We start from the raw sequence: 16,801 nt of genomic DNA, 5'->3' as shown, positions 1-16,801 counted from the left end.
CAACATCACCACGTCCTCTGGTATGTTTTGGAAGAGCACACAAGCTTCATGTCAGCAGAAATAACAGGGCTGTTTTTACAGTTTGTTTGCCCACCAGGATAAGGTGAATTTCCCTAATTCAAATGTACATTCCAAACTTTTGTTTTGAATTCTTTCTGATCACATAAAGAATGAGTTCGGAAGCCTGGAATAAGTTATATGCAAATTTTTAGCCAGCAAATTGACAAACAATTGTATAAATCAAGTCTGAGAAATTACTTTCTTCATTACTGCTCACAAAATGGAACTCAAACATATGATGTCGTATTTCTACACTTTGAAAAAATTCTGACAGTTTATTAAAACATAACAGGACTGCCTCAAAGATTTCAATCAACAACAATGCAGGCTCCTGTATCACATGATGAGTATATAATGACTTCAATTTGTTACTTACCAGTGAATGCTACGTAAGCCTCAATTTGATTGATTTGCCAGGCTTGGATGTTTGGAATTACTGCCTAACTTCTCAGATCTATCTTATAAAAATCTCACCAAATAACTTCTAGAAGAGATAAGGGAAAATAGCATCATACCTGAGATTGTGCATTAATATTGGCTCCTTCCTTAACCAGAACTTTGACAACTTCAGCTTGTCCTGCTAAGGATGCGATGTGCAGGGCTGTATTCCCTTTCTGTTACAGGGAGGGAAAAAATGAAAGACATTACCCTTCTTCAGGAATGATTTCAACCAGCCATTCTTTATAACATTCATTTTTTTCAGTACAATTTTACTTTACAGTTCCATGATGTTGCGTAAACATCACGGGATAGAACTGGTAGTTGCAGCCATAAAGATTTCTTTAGTGGTTGTGTAACACAAACATCATAACATAACTTCTGAGTGAAATTATGGCATGGGACTGGGGCATGGGACAAACTTCCAGGTAAAGTTTAGTATGGGTGAACAGGTTTTTTCATTCAGGTCCGGGAACCATGCCCTGTGGAAGGTACCTGAAATCCACAAGTCCTAAAATTCCCGCTGCGTATCACATGTAAAATGAGATTCCCCTGTACAAGACCCAAAAGGAAGATCTAACTGTTAAGTAACGGAAAGCAGCCTTTGAAACATAGAAGATAATATTTTTTTCTCTAATTGGTATAAAATTAAAACGCATCTTTTTGGAAGGCATTAGCTTTAAGTTAAGAGATGCACTACACAATACAAATAATCTCTCACAAAACAGCAGCAGTGCAGCAGACCACTGCTTTTGTAAAAGCCTTGTACTTTTCTCAGGCCAATCTCTCATCTTGGGAGCAATATTTAAATGGCTTCATTAAAGAATCATAAATGTTCATAAAACCAAATGTTCAGTCCAAGCTGAGGATGAAGTGTTAACCTTGATGGAGGATCCTGTGCATCCAAAACCATAAAAAAGTAAGAGCGAGCTACAGGGACAAAGTGGTGGTAACTAAATGCAAAGGCTGGGCACAGTCAAGCATTACATCGTTTGAGCCAACAAATCTGGCCCGTCACAAGGAATTTACCACCCACAGACAAATAACATACTGACTGAATGTTTTGGGAACACACATGTGCCTGCCTGTGGAAAGGCTGAAGGCAAAGCAACTTATTATGCAGGTGTTTTTTCTATTGTGCTCTTGACTGAAAAGGCTCTGGATAGGACACAGTCAATTACCAGTTTTCACAGATCTGAAAATATCTGCTGTTCTGAACTATATTCACTTTCTTTATGATGGGGACCTGTCATTGGAAATAATGAAAAAAATGGCATTACTAAAATCTTTTAATGCTTCCTCTGCTAACAGGTTGTACAAATAATAATCTTTCTTTCTTCATTTACTACCAATGAGCTTCAGCAAAGAACACAGACTCTCAGACCATAACAAAAATAACAGTTTAAATATCAGGGATGTATTATTATCCTATTTTGTACTTTCATATTTTTTTCTACATTTCTCCCGTGTATTTGATGACTTGTTTTTCTGAATAAACTAACAGACGTGCATGAATTACCTTAGTGGCAGAATCCACAGAGGACCCTCTTTCCAATAATTCTTGTACCAGTCCCACATGGCCTTCCTTAGCTGCCAGGTGCAGGGCATTGAGTCCATTCTGTAAGCACAAAGGCCATATCAATTACAAGTATCAGTTCTGAAGATATACATTCCTACCTTAGCCTAGTATAAGAAGAAGATTAGTAGCTGAAATACTATTACATCCCGTAGCTGACTGTCTACATAAGTCAGATATTTCAGACTGGGCTATTTAAGCCAAGGCACTGTGTAACAAACATCTCCAATAACATTTTTCTCATAGCAACAAAGGCACCAAAACAAACCATATTTTGCAAGTATCCATAAGAGATTCCTTTCTTTTTGATAGTTTCTCTTTTCCCCAGACTAATACCTTGGGTATCTCCGTAAGCCCATTATTTCAGAATTGAAATGTGTATCTGCCTTCTCTTTACTGTAACCTTATCTAGCCCCAGCAGGGCATCACTAACACAGAGGAGTCACAGGACTTAGCTGAATTTACACAGGATGTGTCTATTCAATCAGGATTATTCCAGGCTGATGTAGTTCTCCTGAACCCTGGACTCTCCTACTCTCCTCTGGGATAACTGGTTTCAAACAGAAAACCAACAGCACAAGTAGACCAAAATGGTTGTGGGCTGCATGTGGCTTGCAAATGAAATTGATCCTTGGCTTAGTACCTCTGCTGGTTTGGTGAGCAAGTCTTCACTAAACCTTGAGGCTTTGTAACCCCATGAAAAAAGGAAAAGGTCATGAAGTAAGAACTAGAATTTTCACCTTCTCATATTAAATAGGAGCAGAATACTTCATCTCTTACAAATTCTAGCCATGGAAACTGCGTCTTCTTTCTTCCTAGTATTGCTATTCTACCCAAAGAAAAAAATATATAATGACAGTCTATTGTAGCTGAATTGCCAACCTATTTTTCACAACCCTATGGTATTTTCCCTGGTACATCAGGCAGGTGACAGGAACAGATACTGCCACTGCCTTCAAGCATTCTCCTGTTTTCCATATTGCAAGGATCATAAGCAATACTCAGGTATTTGAGCAACTTGCAGCAAGTTAGCACTGTGTAATTTTTATCTCTTCAGTTGTCTCTAAGCCGTTCACAGTCATTTAAATTGTGAAATAAACAAGCTGCTTTCTGGTCTTTTATTTGTCTGTCCACAGAGGCAGTTCAAGCTTGTAATTCCCAGTAGGATTTTAAAGCACTTAGCACTTCACAGGAGGCATTTCATGGGAGCGGGTCCAATGGCTGCAGGCACAGGAGCCCAAATGCATTTCTGAAGTAACTCCCTTTAATTCTACATACACGTAAGCAGCCCAGGCAGAGTTTTTAGTCAAATGCAGAAGTGAAACTATGAGCAAAGCAAAGGAACTGAAGGACAGCTACATTCACAAGCTGCCAAAAGGAGCAGAATACCCTTATGCAGCCTGGTAGTTAGGAAATGTTAATGACAAATGTGGTTTCAAGTCCTATTGTGCGTGTAAAGCAGCAGTAACCAGATCTCTGGTTTTTTTTTCCCCAGAGGAACACGCTTACTACTGTTGTCCAGAGCCCAGGGATGGCAGTAGTAGTACCATGCCCTGGATCAAGGAAAAATTCTTGGCCAAAATTATGTGGTGAGGTTGACCATAATCATCAAGATGAAGAACACTGTACATGTCGGTGAACTTTCTGCAGGCTGAAAACATTGCAGAAAGCTCTAATCTTCCTTGTTTTTCAATCTCAGCTGAGTATTAAATAACCATAATTACTACCTACAGTCATTGAAAGCTTTGAAATAGTATTTTGTGGGGAAACACACAGAGCATTCTTCTCCTTGTCTGAGAACAGAGACCTGTTTTCATACCTCATCTCACAGATTCAGTTGACACCTTCTGTGACAGTATGAACGGTAACTTTGACTTCTTACAGTTCTAGGCAGCTGATGTATTGCTATGGCGTGTTATTAACCTTTCTTATTCTTTGTGAGCAGACTGAAGTCCACACACAGCAGAGAAACTGCAATATTGCATGGCCCACATGAACTATGTGCATACGCGTCCCTCTGAATTTCAAAAGGTGAGGGCAAGCTTCTTTTTTAGTTTACCACATGCCAAAGTACAGACAAAGCAAGGCTTGTCCCAGTGCTTAATCCGTAGGAACCTCTTAAAATACCCGTATATAGTCCATGTTAAGCAGCTGAAAGCTAATGTTGCATAATTATGCAAGTTTCTTTGCAACATGTGACTTTTTTATTTATTAAAACATAAGCAAAATGAAGACATGAGGTTCAGTAAAAAGGCTACAGAAAGAAACTATAGGCTGGATACAGTTGCTGCTGTACACATTCAAAGTCCGTACTTCCTTAAATACAGTAAGCTGGGGCAAGCAGTAGCAGAAGCAAGCGCTGCACTTTAAATGCTGAGGGCCAGCACAACTGAAGCCTTAAAGCAAGCTTTGTTCCTCTATCGTCAGACCCAATGTTGTAATTATTTCCCAACCCACATAGCTGATCCCTGCTACTTATGATGACGGAGGCTCAGATTTAATCAACGCAACTCCTCCGTTCCTGTCAACTGGATTCTTGTATTTTAGAACAACAAAGGTTTCTGACACTTCCCTTTTTCTCTCCCATGCCTACCAAAAAGTTTGCAGGGGGATGAAACGAGTTGTCTGCTAAGCAAAACTGTACAGCATAGGCACTGCTTCTCCCCACAAAGCACATGCATACCATAACTACTTTTCTTTTAGAGGCTCATTTGTAATTCTGACTCTCATAACAGAACATAATACTAAGCCCTCCAAGCTTGGTTCTTCAAGTGCTTCCCTGCAGAGCCCTATTCCCTCAGTTCTTTTTCTTCTCTACCGCTGAGCTAGAGGAGTCAACATTTTTTACCCCCTAGAGAGGTACATGCACACATCCCACCACTGCTCACAGCTCTATTTGTAGTGTCACCTTCTGTATTTTCATCACACCAGAAAAGCCCACGGATTTCTTGTACATCACAGAAATCACCAACCTCTTCTAAGTCAATTGAAAGTCAGGCATTTTTTTCCCCCATAAGACTGGCACTAAGTCTTACTGCTCTTGTCTGAAAATCACCCAAGGAAGTCCGTGCTACTCCTGCCTTTGTGTTCAGTTGCCTCATGGAGTGATCCTCATGGAATGGAAGTTTTTCAGCTGCTGCCCAGTTTGGTGTCAATCATGCTTGTGCCATTTACCCCTGCTGGGACATCACCCAGCTCGCTGTTACATCCAACAGCAATAATGGCTCATACTATTCCTGCCTAACCCTGTCATGCCAAAGCAAAGTGACGCCACAGAAAGGCAACTTCTGGGCAGAGCATCAGATCAGTCTGTTCAAAGAACATTTTGAATCAGTGAAGGCAGCACTGCTACCAGAAGTGTTTCTGCTTCTCCTGTCCTCTCCTCTGCTCACTTCCACCCCCAGCCACCCTTCTGCAGATCAGGTCCCTCAAGGGCTCGGTGTGAGGCTGCACACATGTCTCTGCCAGTGCAGGAGATGGCACAGCATGGAAGCATGACCACCAAGCCAGGGCAAGACCAGCACCACTGCTTCTGTAGTGGTATCGACTTCTTACAAAGCCAAAATACAGCCCCAGTGGTTGTCCCAGCTTCACTGGCAAAGCGCACACACCAAAGCTGCAATCTGGGCACTGGGGGAGCTTTTACATCCTCCCCTCCAGGCTCAGCTGTGACAGGTATAGACAATAACCTGGTAGTCCTAGAAAGCTTTACTCACCTTCTGCTGGTGAGACTTAGAAGTATAAAGAATGTGAAACCGTACAGATGGGGGAAAGAAAGTGTTTGAAGGAAGTGGGGGAAAATTCTTTATAGAAGTGAACATTTGCTTGCGCTACTTCAGTATATAATGGTCTTGGCACTAAAGAAAACAACTTTTGTTAAATATGATTCTTAACTCCCTAAAGTTTACTTCTATTTGAAGGTATTCATTAAGTATTCAATATCTTTAAGAACATTAGGAAGCAAGAACATATATTAACTAAATTAACCCTCTTTTTTCCTTTATGCTAAGAGTCGTACCCCTTATAACTCCCATCAACTCTGATGGAAGTCAGGATGCAACATTTCCCAGGAAGATCTGCCAACATTTGAGTTTCTAATTACTCTTGCCTATGCCACACAAGGTTAGAATGGCATTTAAGCAGCTTAGAGAAAAAATATCATCACAGTCAACGAAAATAAAACAATACAGAAAAATCTTTTTAATGTTCCAACGTTCTCTTGAAGCATGAAATGCAATGCACTTTTATGAAGTTCCTTCCACTGATGCTGTGTTTACAGGCTCATATATATATATATATACACACATATATATATACACTAACAGGTCATTTGCAAAGCATTAATTACAAACACAATGAAAATTAAAAAGCTATTGTGACCAGCCCTGCGTGGTCCTGCTAACTCCTTCACACGTTTTGCCCAAGTTAGGAAGTCATCTGCGCTCACCAGTGGAGGCTGAGACTAAAAAGCAATATCATAGTCTTTGTTAAAAGTCAAATACTACTCTACATCTCTTTAATAGATGTCAGTCTAAGGTTGCTGCAAAGTCTCTCCTCTGAATAATATCTCCTGGGTTAAGTAAAAAGTGCATCAGTTAACCCTCTTTTCAAGGATTTGGGAAAGGGCACATTAGAGAGCTGGGCACAGCCTTCTCAGGTCTGAGGGTTTGTTGAAGCTCTTCCCAAAAATATCACAAAGTAATAAATTGGATGGCTGGAAAAAAGAAAAATAATTTCAGATAATGAAAATTCTCCTTTTATATTGCTTTATAGCCTATGAATTCATGGAAATGAATTAACCTACTCGGTGACATGAACATGTGATGGTGTGGACCTCATTATAACTACAGTGCTACTTCAGTCTATAGTTAGCTCTACTGGGGGTGTTAGCTGCTTTCCATTTGGACTAAACGTGGGAGTAATTAACAGCTGGTGCTCTGTCTCACTGCAATTGAGGCAATAAAGACACCAATCAAACTAAAAGGAAGCCAACAGAACGAGAGCAAAAGCCAAACAGGTATAGGTTTTACAGAGCTCTGGAGCTGGAGGCCCCCCAAAACCACCTAATATTTGACTCCTGTTCTGTTCAAGTATCAGACTTCACAGACATTCCTTGTGAATACAGAAGACTTCTTCAAAACAAATGCCAAAATCCATCAGATTTTTCCTTCCAGGAAAGTAAATCTATCATCATGAAAAGTGACAAGACTCCAAAGACAAGATGGGGAACTGTTACTTGATGTTGCCTTTCGGATTACCAATTCTGTTTCAAAACACAGCAGACAGCTGACAAACCCTTAGACTTGTCAGATTTTTGGGTCTAGCCTCTGTGAGAACTATGGGTTGCAAAAATGCATACTGTAAAATTAAAGTTCATTTTACTAATCAACATTTTGAGCATTGATTCAGAAGGAAGTTGTTTTTTTTTACTATGTTAACTAAAAATAGCAACCATGTCCTAAAATAACTACATTTGTGACAGAAGGAAAATAGCTTTAAAGGAATCTGAGATTTCCAATGGCTAGCAGTTTTCCATCGTATAAAATAATAGTAATTAGATCCTCTAAAGGGACTGTTTTTAAAACAGGGGAATTTTGTCCCCTGACATTTCTAACTGTCTCCAGAAGGTAGCATTCAACAAAGCATAATTAAGTAATAACTAATTATTAACTACATAACTATATTAATAGCTGTGACTAATCCCTGTATCCAGTATATACAGAAACATTAAGTTCCACCAGATCTTGGAAACAGCTGAATTGAGGAAATACTTTGATTATCTATAAAGACAGATCTCTGTGAAAACTTAGGATCTGAGAAACAAACAGTAAAACTAAAGAAAGCATCTTGTGTTACCTCTGTTCAGGAAAGCTTACCCTTAACATTATGTACTGTTTTCTGAGACAGCATCTAGTCTAAAAATAGCATTACACTGAGAAAAAAAAAAAAACCCTGCATATACAAGGCTTCATTTTTGAAAGAGCATTCAGATATCTCACTCTTAAAATTAAAATACACCCTCTGTGTTTTGCACAGAACGTGTTAGCTTCTCCCCTTCGACAGCTGGAACACAGCCATGTAGACATCCCATTCAAGCCCTTTGGAGGAGGAGGTGACGTAGCACCTGCCAGGGCTTATTCACTATTCCCTAACCTCTAGAAGAGGAGTCTGCTCCCACTCCTAATAAAATCTACAATACACCAGTGATGCTTCATCAATAGAAGCTGAGGGTCTTAGTTATCATGAAGCTTTGCGGGCAATTTTATATGGCACCAGAATCAAAGTTCGCTAGAAGCTGAAGAGCCTGTTTGTGTACTTCTCAATGTCCAAGGGATGGTGAAGACTAAGCAATCAGGCTCGCTAGTCCTGATGATGTAGGGTGCAGTTCATTCTTTGTACTTGGGGGTACCCAAAGGGTCATCCATGTCATCAGGGAAAACGGTTAGCCAGTGCAAAGAGAGACATTTTTCCTGGCTACTAGGGCTGAGACAATCCACATTAGAAATTAATTTTATTCATAGATCTGAAGGGGGTTATTTGAGCATTTTTTGGTTTGTACTATTTGTCAAGAGCTCAAAACACTTCACACAGTCCAGAAAATTCCCGAGTTAACTCAACCCAGACATCAGGTAAAATTACTTAATTAAATCATGTTAATATGGGACTTTTCCATTTTGCACACTAGTCAACCACTTTTTCTAGCCTAATATATTCAGGTGTAAGTCCAGCTTTGACCTTAACCACAGTGCAAACCCACAGATCCTGAAAGTTGCTAGTGTTGCCACCTAACATCCAGGAATGCTTTACTGATTTCAGGCCACTAAGAAATTCCACAGCATCTATTCTGATGTTTGCATTCATCTGGCTCTGCTTTCACCTCTACAGTGCAAGAGGAGCTTTGCCAGCCATCTGCAAATGGGAAGCACTTTCTGTAGAAAATAAACCTGCAGCAATCCTAATCATATTACTCTCACAGCAAGCAAGAGAAGATGAACACTGGAAAAAAATACTTGTAATGTTTCCATGTAATAATCACATTAACTGTGCTCTGTCCTAGGGTTGATCCTTTTTGTTAATATTGGTGCTTATAATCAAGACATAAAATTCACTGGATCTATTTGAATATAAGAACTTGAGTCTACATTTATTCGCTCCTAACTGAGGAACTTTATGTTTGCCAGGTTGTATCCCATTTAACTCGGCAAGCTTTTTGTTGACAGTAGGTCTTTTAATGGAAACTTTCTCCTAGACAGTAAGACAAGATTCTTTCTGTATGTTTTCAATAAGCAGCACAAGGAAAGCCCGAGTTCTTATCCTGCTCATCATTAGATTCCTTGGCACAGAAAACACAACTGCTCTCACTTCTGTATCTTAACTTCCATTTGACACATGCCTACTTTAATCATCTGCAGCTTTTCTTCAGCAGGGAAGGTAACGTCTCAAAATACTTTAGATTATTTCATTTCTTACTTCCATCTACTCTTTTCCAAAAATAAACAGTGGCCACAATTGTGGGGGTTTTAATGAGTTTTGACATTTTTCCAGTCTGAATGTCAGCCTGTAATTATTAAAAAAGGAGCAAAGAATTTTATGGAGGCTTTCTTGGTGATATAGAAAACATTTGGTTAGTATAAAGCTCCAGTTCAGGAAAACAGCCTTCTTCAGATTAGCACTTAGTTGCATGCTTAAATTAAATTAATTAGGACTTAAATGTAGTTTTTTAAAGACCAACACGTAGCTGATTTTCCACAGAATTAAAGACCTGGAGGTCTTGAGAACACCAGGAAACTCTGAGAACCTGTCCCTCTCACCCCAGATTCCTATGTCAGGGCTGCCTCTGCACATCCGTGCCCTCACCCCGAAGCAGCGCAACTCAGCACAGCCTCGGCACCCCACACCACGCACCCCCTCCCACCTGCAGCCTTCGCCTGGTCCCATGCAGTGCATCGTGTCCCAAAGACACAGAGCGTGCGTGTTTGTTGTCTCTGGGTGAAAGTTCCTGAAATAACATGAGTGCTGTACCACAGACTATTAAAGAGGGATTTTGTAAAACACATTTTTTTAGCATAATGCCACAAGTAAGTTGTGCACAATGTGGCTCACAGCCTGAGACAAGGCTTACAGGATCAAGGTTGGCTCGAATGTATTGAGGGGACTATGAGGAGCACCAGCATGCCCAGCACAAGCTTTCCCTGCAGCGTGAGGAGAGCAGTGCCTGCACTGGGCATCCCCTGCACTGCTCCCTAGTCTCACTTCAGAGAAAACCAGCTGTTTTAGGCCAGAAGGAGCCTGCGAGCCAACTAATACATACATAGTGTGGGTGATTAGGGAACCAGGACTCAGGAGTGGAACTAGGGAGGCAAGTCATCTAAGAGCATAGGCACACTCATGATGTTCCCAAATGTAACCAAAGGGCAGGAGTTTAAATTGTTACGTGCAGGGATATGGGAGTATACCAAGGGACACCACACCGATCACACCTTTCACTAATAACTGTTATTCACAAAACTCTTGCTCAAGACATGTCAAAGTCAATGCATGTCAGGAGCAGCATGTTCACAGTCTTCTTCTCCACTCCCAAACTTTCCCTGATTCTCTGCATCTTTTTGCCAGGAATTCTTCCTCTTTACAGCTCTTCCACTGTTGGAAGTGGAACAGAATAAACTGTGCTGCCAACAAGCTGAACCTGACACTATAGTAGCCTATGAAGGTGAACAGTCTTTGAAGTTTCAATTTAGATGGTGCACTGAAATTTTTAGCCTATCTCATGATGCATGAGTTACAAAACCGAGCTTATGAGACACTGGTATTGAATGATTTACTGATTTTCATGTCATTTTGATTAAATCTGGCTAAGATTTAGGGGAAAGTTGGACACCATACAGCCTGAGCTTTCAAGTCCCCCTTCACAGAAATGCCACCGATTTCACCAGCATGTCAAGACATCTTTCAGGTCTGATGTAGACACTTGCATATTTATTTTAAGTCACAGTTACAGTCCTATTAAATTTGATTATATTAGTCAAATAAGCGGTGCAAATGTAGGTCCCTCGGCTATGAAACAAAAGTAATTGGATTTATATGACAGACTTACAAAAGAGCCAAGCTAAAGCATTCTATCACATCACAGCCATATCCATGGTGAAACTTTAACAGTGTACTTTTACAGCAGTAACAACTTTCCTGAAAGAGGAGGCAGTATGTTAAGCAGCAAATTTAAGTACCTTTTTTTAACAATACGTAAAACAATTTATGTTATAGATAAGATTGACCAGTCAATAAGAGGATATTTAAGTTTACAGTTTTCCAAAACACAGTAAAAAAACACGTCTACTCTCTAACCATCTGAGGGAAATCAGAATTGCATTGCTAATGCAAGTGAGCTACAAGATTTTGATCTGCTTGGACACAAGTTAGCTAGTCAGCTAAAGATACCACCCACTGAACGTTTACTTACCGGCTGAGATCTCACCAAAATAGCAAGGGAAACCTCAGACTTCCGCCATCTCAGGTCACAGGGGATCAGCTGCTTTGTGTGGGATGGCCAAGGAAAATCAATTGGCTGGCCACACTGCATTCGGTGTGATAACGTAGCACATGATATTACTGTAAAGTCCAGGCTGCCCAGTGCTCTTTCTGCTGTGTGAGCGCACATTCTAAATTGGATTTCAACTTGCTCTTGGTGAAACAATTACCTCTACAGTTCCAGAAACTGTTCCTAAGGGAGGAGACCGACACTATGGAGTGCTAAACCTCCTCCTGCTTCCTTTTCACTTCAAAATGAAGAAGTGTTTTAGAACTCACTGAAGATACATGAAGTCATACACTAACTAAACAGTTGCAAAAAAAAGGCCAAGAAAGGATTTGGGCAACCAACAGACCAAGGAAGTCTTCATTAGAACTGAACCACTGACGTCAAAGATGCACCAGAAATTCAAAAGAGACTGGTTAAAATAGTACAAAGCTATTTCTTATAATAATAGGTTCAGGGTATACCTCAAGTAAGCCAAAGGAAGATGATGTATAAATACTTCCTTGGAAAAATTAATTCCAACTCTTTCTGCCTCAAAGTAAGCCCCTTACAGGTTTCTGAATGAATTTACTAGTAATTTTCATACAAGCAGCTTCCAGATATCAAAGAAGAAAACAAAATTTTCATTTATTCGCTGAGATTTCAGAACTATAGTAACTGCAACCCATATTCCAGAGACTGGGGAATTTGCCATCAGCACCCCTGGGAGGCCACCATTCCAGAGCATACTGCCCAGTGAGTTTGTTAAAATTCTTTCAGAAAAATGAAGACTTACAATTTTGTGTGGGATTATTGCTCTTGCTACCCAAGAAAACCCATGCTTTTGTAGCATTTCTTTGCTATCAAAGAAATCCATGGCTTCTAGAGCCCATTTTCATATCAGAGGAGGAAACAACTCAAGCTTTCAGTCTGATGACTCTCAAGCTCTCAGTCTGATGACTGACTTGGAGAATGTGTACCTTTCACCTTAGTAGTTAAAAAAAAAAAGTATTAGGGATGCTGCTTCAACAGCCTTTTCCCTTCTAGTTGCCCCCAAGATCAATTTATCAGCTATCACAGCTTAATGGAGTCATAATATAACTCCCTTACTAACTCCAAAGACAAATACAGCTTTATTTCCTAAATATTTTACTTATTTATAACAGGCATATGCACAGCAACTAGCAGCTCAGCTCCTGGACACAATTTACATTAGAAGCCACAACTGTGTCTCAGGACACAGTAATGAAAATTTTGATTATTTCTGATCTTATTCTAACTAATGATCAGAACAGATAAGACAATATGGGTGCTTTCTTAACACAAAACCTAAAATACTATTTTTACTTTGTTTTTCTCCACTATCCAGTACTAATAGGTTCCATCCCTACATACTTCACAAAGGAGAGTGCAGCTCCAAATGTCTTATACTTGAAATGTGCTCTGCCACAATAGGAATATTTTTGATAAAATCAAAATGTAAAAGTAACATGAATGACAGGAGAGAAGATTAGATTCACAGCGGAATTATCTTTCTTTTCTTCCATAAAGCTTTTTTTTTTTTTTATATATATATATATATACACTTTCCATCATTTTCCTGTCTTTATGTTATTTAGAGGATACTTTTCACCACAAAATAAATAAAAATTGAAAAACCTAATTTTAATATTGCATACAAGCAAATAATATTTCAATTCCAAGATCTGTTTACTAAAATACTAACTGAATGATCTGAACAACAAAGCATTAATACAATCCACAGATAATGTGCAAATTTACCTATTTATTTCACTAACATCTGCTCTCTGTGGTATGAATTAATTGCTATCTCATTCCCTCAGTATTCACATTAATATAATGAGCAAGTCAAGTAATAACAGGCCCTGAAAACTAAGCATAAAACTAAAACCTCAGATTAGATTTCTTTATTTTGGAGAAACTTGTATCAACATATTGCAAATACGGCCAGGATAATTTCTTTAAGAATAGTTAAAAGTTTGTTACAAATTTAGACCTTTAATTTATTTAAGTTATTGCTGTTACTATCGTATGGATAAGTGTGTGCCCTGGAACAGAACTCTTACTCTAGGTATGACAAAAAACCCAGATGCTAAATAGTGTTCCCATGCTACAGAGCTTAAACCTAATGCACTAGCTATGAAAAAAATGTTTACAAGAGACTTCTTTAGGTGACTGAAAAAAGTTTTGCAATTCAGTTTTGGAATCTACTCAAACACTATTGCATTCACCTTTGCAAATCATTGCATGAAGAACAGTTAGTCTCTATCAGTTTCACTTTTCTCATTCATTCAAGCACACCTCACTTTAAAATATCAAGCGATGTCTTCACATGTAAGACAACGATACCATTTTTCATGCATGGCTTTCAACTTCTTCCTTGGCTTCGCCAAGGATGCCAGTCCACACTGTGCTTCAGACAAATGTTTGCAACAAGGAATCGGAACTTTTTAAACTAACCCCTACACCTGTGAAGCTGCTAGAAAAGAGGTCTTCGAAATAGCTTAAAAAAAAAAAAAAAAAAAAAAAAAAAAGACCCAAAACCTGACAGGTTTCCACTTGCCGTGGAATATATTAATCACAGTTATCTCACTGCCATCCTGTGCTCCTCTGTCAAGTTGTTGTAACGCCTGTTGCTCCTCGCCTCCTGTTTGTGATGCATGTTCTTTGGAGGAAGGCATAGCTTTCATTAAAATGAGCAACTCCCATTACATGGGCATGCCTTATTACAGTGAGTAAACGGATACAATAAACAAAGAGCAATAACTAACAGAGGGAAAAAATATGAGTGCTGGCATAGCCCCGCTTCTCCAGACAAAGAAAAGAATGAGAGACTCTCAGGAAGGGCAAGACGACCGGGTAACGGGTGGGCCTCAGCTTCCCAAGCCTCCTGGCCAAGACAGTTCAGCCTCACCCCACCACAGCAGCACACACCCAAGCAGACGGGAGCGGGGTGGGTTTTTCCGAACACAGATGCCTCTGGCCATCCAGACTGTAACTGTCTACAAGGAAACCAATGAGAATTTACCAAGAATTTTCAGCTTCATATCCTGGCATATTTCATCACAGCATTTACCTGTGTCCAAAGAATCCTACATCATAACTTCCTCAACTAGAACTCTTTTTTCCCCCCTGCAACTTTAGTATTCTGAACAATACAACTGCATTTAATGCTCACTGTTTCCATTAGAACTGGAACTTCACAACAGCAGGTCCATTAGCATTAGACTACCAAAGCATACCTTAAGTTTTGATTATAGGTACTTCATTAACATATATCCATACCTGGAGAACATTGGCAAGAAAGAGAAGCTCAAAAAGTCTTGCACAAAGCTTTACTAAAAGCAGCAACGCTTTATAGGCATTATCAAGCTTCCTGTAGAAAGATACCACTGAGGAATAAGACTGAAGACATCACTTGAGGTGAATCAAAATACCTGGATGAAGTAATCTAGCCTGAAAAAACTAGTTTTTGAGGAGGATGTTCTTGTAACTCACTCTTGCAAACTTCTGTCCTTCAAATATCTTACCTGATTACATGTGTTAATGTCTATTCCACTTTTCAGGTATTCCACTACTTTGTCCAGATTGCCAGCTCTAGCAGCTCGGAGAAAGCTTGCATTGCTGTCGGACTGTAAAAGATAAGAAGAAAAAAATCTCTAGTTAGCTCCTGCTTAAAAGAGAGCGCAACTTCATCACTGGTGAAAGGTTTCTGCATTTTATGCTGCAGGAGAGTAAAACTATGAAGAAAACCGACTTTCCATTATATCTGTGTTAATTAGCATACAGATACTTAAACAAGGCAATACTGGCACAAAAGAATGCACACCTGTCAGAGAGCAAAACAGAGCAATAATTGCTGAAGTTCAAAAATTAGCAAGAACCAAAGGGGGAAAAAAAAAAAAACCAACACAAACACAAACCAACAGAAATCATAGCAACTGATATTAGCAACAAGAAAAAAAAATAAATGCATTAACTTGCTAGCCATAGTTTTCTGGGTTTTTTATATACAAACACATATATGCTCAAAACTCTGGAAAATAATGGACCAATCCTATTATTGGCTATGCTACTTAAAAGAACATATACTTGCTTTGGATTTGTACTTGGCATAAAAAGTTACGTGACTACAGTGCATATTCATGCACACATACTGATGAAAAAACAGCATCCAAGAGCAAGAAAGTCCTGTGGCTATGTCTTATCTCCTGTGGCACAGAAGTGGGGTGTGTTAGAGGGAAAAAAAATAGAAAATAAAAAGTCCTACAAAACCAGGCAGCACTGCAAGCGTAGCTAACCATAGAACAAAGCGGATGAAGTACTCAAGCCTGAGTAGCTAAATCCAGGATAATGTTGTAAACATGCCCACTCCTGAACTGCCTGCATTCATACATTCACATTCAAAGCCCCATTAGCATTTATAGGTTAAAAAAAGTTAAATCATGTTTTTGTTTTTCATCTAGGTTGTGGGATGTGCTGTTAAGCAAGGGAGCGTGAAATGTGTCAGCCCTCCTGCCTTTATCTAAGATTAAAACATGAAATTACACAGGCTATTTGAAACCAGCATATACTTTGATGCTCACCCACATATGAACCTACACACAGGTAAATTGACTACTAATGCAACCGCAGAGATCAGAAATAAAACAAAGGCATACAACAGAAGTAATGATTAAACAGAACAAGAATTTTCAAATGCACACAGAGACAGTAAAAATTTTCACACTTAAAATATATAAATAGAGTAATGAGCTTCAAAAAGCAGATAAATAACCATGAAAGCCTGTTTTGCGGGGATGTGATTAGATCGGTACAGGAGAGCACGCACACCATTGGACTAGTACTCGGAGTTCCTGTGAAACACCTCCAACTGAGCATGTTTCTCATCTAATTTCACTTCCCTCCCTAATTTCACCTTCAGAAACATCGGCTGAAAAACATTCTTTCACATCATGAAAATATCCTAAAAGCCTCCTACTTTCAACATATTAATACTGATCAACAAAGAAATTTACTTCAGTCACCCAATCCATTTCGATGCGTTTATTTCAGTCACCCTACATATCACGCTGTACTAACTCACTTCACAATCCCCGATTCCAACCTATTTTAATCTGCAACAGATGGATGTCATCAAAATGATTCTTCTTACAACTGCGCGACATGCCAAGACAAAAATATTTCCTTTTAAA

At 39.3% G+C, this 16,801-nt stretch overlaps 1 protein-coding gene across 50 annotated transcripts in view; it reads right to left on the bottom strand.

The window, feature by feature from the left end:
- The window catches only part of ANK2 (ankyrin 2), a 355,749-nt gene that overhangs the window by 142,476 nt on the left and 196,472 nt on the right, over positions 1 to 16,801 (bottom strand). For all 50 annotated transcript variants that reach the window (XM_037393591.1, XM_037393582.1, XM_037393573.1 and 47 more), the window contains 3 exons: positions 15,137 to 15,238; positions 2,018 to 2,116; positions 576 to 674 (listed from right to left, as the gene is read on the bottom strand). In XM_037393591.1, coding sequence (XP_037249488.1) covers positions 576 to 674; positions 2,018 to 2,116; positions 15,137 to 15,238 — 300 coding nt within the window. The remainder of the gene's footprint in view (positions 1 to 575; positions 675 to 2,017; positions 2,117 to 15,136; positions 15,239 to 16,801) is intronic.

Source organism: Falco rusticolus, chromosome 1 (assembly GCF_015220075.1).
Source record: "Falco rusticolus isolate bFalRus1 chromosome 1, bFalRus1.pri, whole genome shotgun sequence".
NCBI classification, from domain to species: Eukaryota; Metazoa; Chordata; class Aves; order Falconiformes; family Falconidae; genus Falco; species Falco rusticolus.
This window is presented reverse-complemented; position numbering and strand designations above follow the sequence as displayed.